Source organism: Atta colombica, unplaced genomic scaffold (genome assembly GCF_001594045.1).
Source record: "Atta colombica isolate Treedump-2 unplaced genomic scaffold, Acol1.0 scaffold9, whole genome shotgun sequence".
Lineage (NCBI taxonomy): Eukaryota > Metazoa > Arthropoda > Insecta > Hymenoptera > Formicidae > Atta > Atta colombica.
In genome coordinates this window covers 4,650,898-4,658,965 of record NW_017259583.1, presented here as the reverse complement: position 1 = coordinate 4,658,965, position 8,068 = coordinate 4,650,898, and the positions used below count along the sequence as shown (strand labels likewise).

The 8,068-nt window shown below is 39.5% G+C and overlaps 1 protein-coding gene across 1 annotated transcript in view; it reads left to right on the top strand.

Annotated features, from left to right (window-relative positions):
* Positions 1-8,058, top strand: part of LOC108693470 (RNA pseudouridylate synthase domain-containing protein 2-like) — a 120,583-nt gene extending 112,525 nt beyond the window's left edge. The window contains exons 5-7 of the mRNA XM_018202444.1: positions 799-886; positions 4,815-4,991; positions 5,159-8,058. Of these exons, the coding sequence (XP_018057933.1) occupies positions 799-886; positions 4,815-4,991; positions 5,159-5,944 (1,051 nt within the window). The 3' untranslated portion in view covers positions 5,945-8,058. The remainder of the gene's footprint in view (positions 1-798; positions 887-4,814; positions 4,992-5,158) is intronic.
* The last annotated feature ends 10 nt before the right edge of the window (positions 8,059-8,068 follow it).

The window sequence follows — 8,068 nt, the reverse complement described above, 5'->3', positions numbered from 1 at the left end:
AATGATATTATATTATAATAAATATAGTAATATTATGATAAATAAATATATTAATTCGTTTCTTGCTCACTGATGCTTAATGAGCGATTCAACAGTTTAATGTTGTTAAAGAGAAGGAAATTGGCTTCTTCACGCTCCTTCTCTTTAATTTTTGTTCACCACACACAGAGAAATGTTTGGTATATTTACGTTGTTGATATGTGACTAACAAAAACTTTCTTATTTTTTTCCATTAAAAAATTGTGTTGTTCTAATCAAAATTTGATTAGAATAATCAAATTTTGATTAAAACATTACAATTTTTGTTATTCTAACTATATTTGATGTTCATCAAAAAATTGTGTTGTTCTAATTAAAATTTGATAATAATAATAATAATTATAATAATAATCAAATTTTAATTAGAACAACACAATTTTTTGATGAACATCAAATATAGTTAGAATAACAAAAATTGTAAAAGTTTTTGTCACATATCAACATAAATAGATGACAAAATAAATGGTTATATGTACTAAAATCTTTCTCTAAATGTATTAGATATATTAGATATGGACTATTTAGATACGAATGTGGTCCATGCTTTGATACTATCTACTCGTACGAGAACTACTCGACATTTCGTCTATCGCGTGTACGTACGAATGTGTGTACGTGTATGTGCGTGCGTGCGTGTGCGTGTGCGTGTGAATATGTTACGTGTACGTCTACAAACGTGCACTACGTACGCGTGTGCGAGATGTGTAAGCGCAAACGGAACAAAGCCACGTTAAGCTGGTTGCGATTGGTGTGTTGCAGACACGAGGTGCCTGTCACCTCGGAGCCGATCACGGTGATACACATGGACGAGGACGTCGTCGTGGTCAACAAGCCCGCCTCCATCCCTGTAAGTGGTGTACTGCCAGAACTGTACTGCCAAAAAATTGTTTGTCGTATTGTCCAACCACGAAAACATCACACACACACACACACGCGCGCGCGTACTCTTTTGCATGCCTCGACACTTTCCATGCAACCAAATCGCTTAACACTCGAAGTCCACTCGCGCGTTTCAGTCTATCTGAAAAATTCCATAAGCTGTCTTTACAATTATAATGTATACAACCGCAGACTTTTACTAAAAATTATTTCGTAGAGCATGTTTTCGCAGGGTTAAAGTCCCATCGTTGTTAAAATTTAGAATTTCCAGACTCTATTCTTTTGCACTCTCACTAATGAAATTTTCCATCGCTTTGTATATATATTTGAGTGTACCCCATAAATTAAATTCTAGCGTGTCTCTCAACCGGGCCGCGCAAACTTCCGCTCTTTCAATGTCGACTTTCTGATTTCGTTAGCGTTCTTTTATTTCCTTCTTTCTCTCTCTCTCTCTCTCTCTCTCTCTCTCTCTCTCTCTCTCTCGACGCATGGAAGGCGACTAAATTGCCGCTAACGAGTCGTTTTTCAGACGGTGACTAACAAAACAACGCGGTTTACAGATGTTGCGTCAAATGTCAAGGGCCTCTGACGAGCTTTGCCTTTTTAAAATGCAATGTTTCGACATCAGGCGACCTCGGTCTCTCTTGTATACTTCGAGATACGACACTGTTATGATTAAAAAAGAAAGAAAAATAAAGAAAAAAGGGAATTTAGAATTTACGCGCAGGCAACTCGCATAAATGTCCCGCGGTCGCGAATGCATTACGGCCGCAACCGCGCGAATAAAACTCACTATTAAAATGTTAATCATGCGCATTACGGCGCTCGCAAATCACGAATAATTTACTCCGCGCGCTATTATTGCCGCTCCACGATAATGTCGGACTTCGCGGACTCCGCTGTAAAAATACATAGGTAAAGGACAGGAGCATTCCTCGGCGAGTATAAAATGCAATACCGCGAGTCCGATGCATTAAACCGGTGATATCGGTGATTCATTGGCGTAAATTAACGGTTACGGTGATTTCCTCGGAACGAGTTTAACACCCTTTCGTTTTTCCACTTTCCAGCAATTTTCGTCTCAGTTATTTCAATTCACAACGATAATAAACGCGCGACGACGTATACACCTGCCGAGAAAATAAGCGTCCCAAAGTTTCCAAAAAGAAGATGGCTCTGCAAGACCAGCTTATGAGACTTTAACGTACTCTTTTTCTTTCTCTATATATCTTTTTATCCTCTGTTCTCTTTTCTCGTTTTTGCTGTCGGGACCGTTAGTTGTGCCACCGCAGTGGTTGCAAGTTTTATTCTCCTACGACGGGCCGTGAGGCTTTGCTCAGTGATAAATACAGGCTCGGAGAACTAAGCTCGGCCACTTTTCCTCTCAAATGTCACCGAATGCACCGGTGGCTGCGTCCTCAGAGAGAGATCGTTAACAAGAGCTTGCGCAACAAAACAGCCGGGCATTAATGCAAAAATAATCCGACGCGCAAGTAGGTACTTGGCGAAGCACGAGCGCGATGCACGACTTAATGGTTCGCTTTCGCATCCATCCGGTTTCTCGAGTACTTTTTTCCATTTTTGCTCTGTCGCGAACTGCGAAGAGATCTCGGCCGCCCAACAATTGAATTAATTTTCGCGTGCAGACATCGTTAAAACCGTTATGCAATTGTGGCGCACCACGACTTTATCATGTCGCTTTCGCTTCCTTCTTCCTCTCTCTACGTGCATTGTGACAATAGCAAAATTATTCAACTTTTTCGTATCGCGTTTAGATCATTTTAACAGTAATGTATAATGCTCTAATTTAATTTATAAAATTTTAATTACATCAATATATTTGCGTTGCAGTATAATGTTTTCAGATTAATATATTTATATTAGTAATATAATATTATAATAATAATTTACTAATATATTTACATTAATGTAATATTATATTTATTAGAAAATCATGCATTATTAGTTATCAAAAGAGCAATGGTAACTCAATTCTTCGAGTTAACATGATATTTTGTTATTTTTAACTTCCATGAAAGTTGTAGCATGTATGTCAAAATCAATTCATTTCTGTGGCTGGTTTCATCATAAACAGCGTTCACATATGCATTTAGTAAATAATAAACTAAATTTGAGTTAAAGACTCACTAATTATGTGGGAAATTGGGTTTCGGTAAAATGAATTAGTTTTCACATGTAATGTAGGCTTATAATGTGGCCTATAAATAAAAGATATCATGACGGAAAGAATAATAATGGATTAATAATGGATGGTTTTTAAAATATGTATCAAATGTGTAAACTTGTGTTCACAAAGCAGCTTTGATATATCTTAAAAATTATCCATTATTAAGTCTTGTATCTATAACATCTTTTGTTCGCCACATTAAGTCACTCAATTTTCCATACTGAGAAAAAAATTGTTCATTTGATGAAATTAATTTTATCAAATAAATATTTTTTCTGAGTGCACATTATTAGTGCGATTTAATATATTTGTTTGAGTTAAATTATTAAATTCTGCTACTTCAGTTTTAAATTAACGGCATATAGAATTGTAGAATAGGAACTGTAGCGAAAATAAATATAATTTGATATTATAAATTTAACAGTGCAATAATGGAGAAAATAGATTCTCGGTTATACATTTTTAGATTTTACGTAACAAAGTTTTATGCCGGGAAAACTCGTCGTGCGTACGACAAAATTGTAAAAAATTCGGAATTCGTTCGCTTGTTGAAATTCTTGAAATTCATTTTATGGTGGAGAGAGGAATACACAGGAAGGTGTGAAATCCTAACGGTGGCGAATAGAAAAGAGCCTTCGATCGCCGGATTATTGTAGCGGTTTGCCGAGTCGCTAGGGGCGTTTGATAGCCGACGTACATTATTGTGCATACGTGTACTGTGGTGCAGATAGACGCGCGGACTTATCGAGCCAGGAAGAGTCCGATACGATCCGCCAGCTAGTCAGCCAGCCAGTTGTTGTACCTACAAATCCGCATTGTCGGCCGGAATGCATAAAGCTCGTCGTTCCTGTGCCACACTGCTATACTGATTCAAAACGATGAATCGACCTTCCTTTGTAGATGAGAGTGCTTTTTGTCCCGAATTTGCCAGGAGAAATGGGTCGGTCGCTCTTGCGTGAATGCGTACACGTATGAGCGTCTGTGTTGTGTGTATGTGTGTATGAGTGTGTATCTGTGTCTACATCGAATTTACATTGGCCACATGCCGATAGGCACTCAGTACATTCATTAAGTAGTATAAGCTCCATAAATTTACCGCTCACATCTCATTTCCTGAAGATATTCTGGTTACTTTATGAAAAGTTTAGAGTGAAATACAGGAGTAATTCTAGGTGCCTCGCGAATTCATACTGAAATTATGGTTAAATTATAATACAATTGCAATTACAGTTATTATTACCGTGAAAATGATAATAACTAGATTTTTATGATAATAATGACTATAGTTGCAATTACATTATAATTTAACTATAATTTCAGTGTAAGTTTGCAAGATTACATCTAGGATTACTTACATATTTCATAAACTTTTCATATAGTTATTATTATTATTATTTTTATGGTAATAATAACTGTAATTTATAGATCATTTTGGGTGTCAACTTTACATAGTTTTTGATAAAACTACTCATAGTTATTATTACTAACATAGCAATAATAATCATAATTGATAACATGTAATTATAGTCACAATAGAAATAATATAGTTACAAATATAAAAACTTTTCTCTCAGAATAAGACGAAATTACATAAATTGTCTTGATTTTTCCTTTTCTAGAATTCAGACAACTTTTGGATTCTTAAATTAATACTTCAAGCGGAGCACGAAGTGAAAATAAAATCATTTGATCGTGTCTATGTTCGCAGGTTCATCCATGCGGTCGTTATCGACACAATACTGTGGTTTTCATTCTGGCGAAGGAGTATAATTTGAAGAATCTCAGAACTATTCACAGGCTGGATCGGTTGACCAGTGGCATTCTCTTATTCGGCAGAACGCCGAAGAAGGCAAGACAGATGGAGCACCAAATAAGAAATCGACAGGTTGGTTGCATAAGCGTATGTCTCGCGGGTATGCGAGAAAAAAATACATATAGACATGCAGCTGGCGTCGCTCGTCCGTCGTTAAATGACGGAGACGCTTACATTGGCATAAGAATATGACGACCGTAATCGTTTCATACGTTGTATGTTGTATCTTCACATTCCAGGTTCACAAACAGTACGTGTGCCGAGTGGAAGGTGAGTTCCCTGAGGAAGAGGTGATTTGTTCGGAGCCAATCGAAGTCGTTTCCTACAAGATCGGCGTCTGCAAGGTCTCCGAGAAAGGCAAAGATTGCGTCACCCGCTTCAAGCGTCTCAGCTACAATGGCAAATCGTCGGTGGTGCTATGCAAGCCACAGACTGGACGCATGCATCAGATCCGCGTTCATCTGCAATACCTCGGCTATCCCGTGGTGAACGATCCTCTTTACAATCACGTGGTCTTCGGCCCGCACAAGGGGAAGGGCGGTAATATTGGCAAGACCGACGAGGAGCTCGTCCGGGATCTCATCAGCATTCATAATGCCGAAAATTGGCTCGGTATGGACGGTGATTCTGATATGAGCCTGTTCAAGCCGAAACTGGAATTGGAAGAACGCATGCTGGGCTCCGGCAATGACAAGGACAACGGTTCCTCGCCGTCATCCACCCCGGGTTTAGTCGAGGATGAACAGCAGCAACAATCGCAGCAGCAGCAACAGCAGCCACAACAAGAATCCCTCAAGGTCACCGTGGGAACGCAGACAGGCTCGGAACCGCCAGATTCTACTTTCGCCAACGACAAGGTCACCGTTGACCCGCACTGTTACGAGTGCAAAGTCAAGTATAGGGACCCGAAGCCGTCAGATCTGGTGATGTATCTGCACGCGTGGCGTTACTGCGGCCCGGGATGGGAGTACGAAACGCCGCTACCCGCGTGGGCAGCGAGCGATTGGACCGGCAACGATCGATAGTTCAAACAACATGATCGAAGACGATCCGCGCGGATTCCTTGGCGAGTAGTCGTCATCGTTGTCGTTGCCGTCATCGAGTCTGAATCCCCTTTTTTGATATCCTTACCCCGTGCCTTCCATCCGCCAATGAGCGATTTTGACCATCGTACGCAAACATGTAGACGAATATGCATACATACAGACATATACACACAGTAAACAAACAGACGTGCATCCCCCTACAACTTGGCCGTCGGACTTTCCGGGATGCTGCGGTCCGAGAGAAATGGAGATTGCTGGAACAATCTCACGTCGCTCGATATGTACATTTCTGCAAACTCGATGCATTGTCATAAGCGACAACTTGGCGTCATCATGAAGCGATTCCGACGGATCATTATTTACGCGCAGAAATTCACGCTCGTTCTCTCGCGACAAGTTTACCCATCGCATGCGTTTTCGTTTTGTTATATATTTCTGGCAAAGTCTCACACAAATCCCTCATGCGGACGATTTTATGCGGGAAACGATCCGAGACACAACACTATTATTCGGATTAATCATAGCGACAAAAGACAACCGCTGTTACCGATTCTATTGCTGTCCCGATTTCGGAAACCAGTTAATAAATCAGATTATCATTATTATTATTTTTGTCTCGCCGCAGCAATTTTCTGGGTTTCTCAATCATGTTTTTTCCGAGCAAACCTGGAGCGCCTTGTACAATTACGCAGTAAAGTTACGCCGAGATGTCGTAATAAGGTGTAATGTGATTGTTCTTACGATTGTTTCTTTCCGCGTAACAGTCGTAAGAATATTCTTGCATTGTCGATTGATCGATGTGGATCTTATAAGTCGCAGGACTTCGTTGTAACTTCCGAATCAATAATGAATATTAATTTTTTTGCTATCAGAAAGATATATATTGTGACAAACAAAAGCTGTGATTATATTACCGCGATATTTCTCGATCAAAATGTTTAAAAATAATAAAGATGAAGCCGCACAGCAAAGCGACAAAGATGAAAGATAATTCTATTTTCATTTTAAATTATGATGGAAAAATACGATTAACTGAATAATTTTCGTTCAATTGTAATACAAATGATATTTCACGCGCAGAAATTGTATACAAAAATCATTTGCGCGAATGCTCTAGACTGAGACAAATGTATGTTCTGGAAAACGTGATGGTCTTGGCTGCTTTTATGAGCAGTAACGGTCAAAAAGTCACTGCCACTGAAGCGAGGTACCCCTAACATGTTAGAGAAGATTGATGCATCTGTCGGAGGTGGCATGATATCCGATGGATCGTATCATTCATCTTGATTTATGACGTACACAGAAACGTGGAAAGTCACGCGTCTCTCGTCTATTTTCTATGGTCGCGAGAAGTCGTTCGGCTCGCGCGCGACTGTTACTCTCCAATCTTATGGAACATTTTGATTCACGAGAGATACCGCTTGATCCATTTCTCAAAATTCCAGAACTTTGCAGAAGCAATGTCTTATCATCTAAGAATAAACGATGGTGCGCGAAGTAGCGGTAGTATGTGACGTTTCGCACTCGATCAGCGTTCTCGAGAGACATTCTCGGTAAATCACCGTCGTGACTTCGAATTTGACTTCGAACGGACGGAAGTGAACAGGCGATATCGATTATATTCGAGCAGTGTTGCTTTTGGCATCAAATCCACCTCAGTACTTTGGCTTGACAGAAGTCAGCTATAACTAAGAGATAAATTTATCCTCGACGGCTCCGGCTTTGGAACAATTTCAACGAAGCCCTGCGATTTCTGTATTATCGTATAGTGGTTATGTATCGCTAATATACTTATTATGAAAGACTACCATAAATGTCAAACGAGAGGGAAAGAGAAAAATATTTATACATCGGTATCAATGCCAATAGGAAACTCTCCGATGTGGTATCTTTGTTCAGGGCCGACGAACATGTGAATACTCATGTGAATTTGGCACGTGTTGAATTTCCACACATGTCGAGCTACATGTAACAAATTTTTAACGAGCAATTTATTGAATTTTTATTGGTAATATTTTAATAAACAATACTACGCGCTCCATTGGCTCATGGCGGAATCTTCCTTCCTCTGGGTGACCAAATATGGCAAATATGACCGAATCA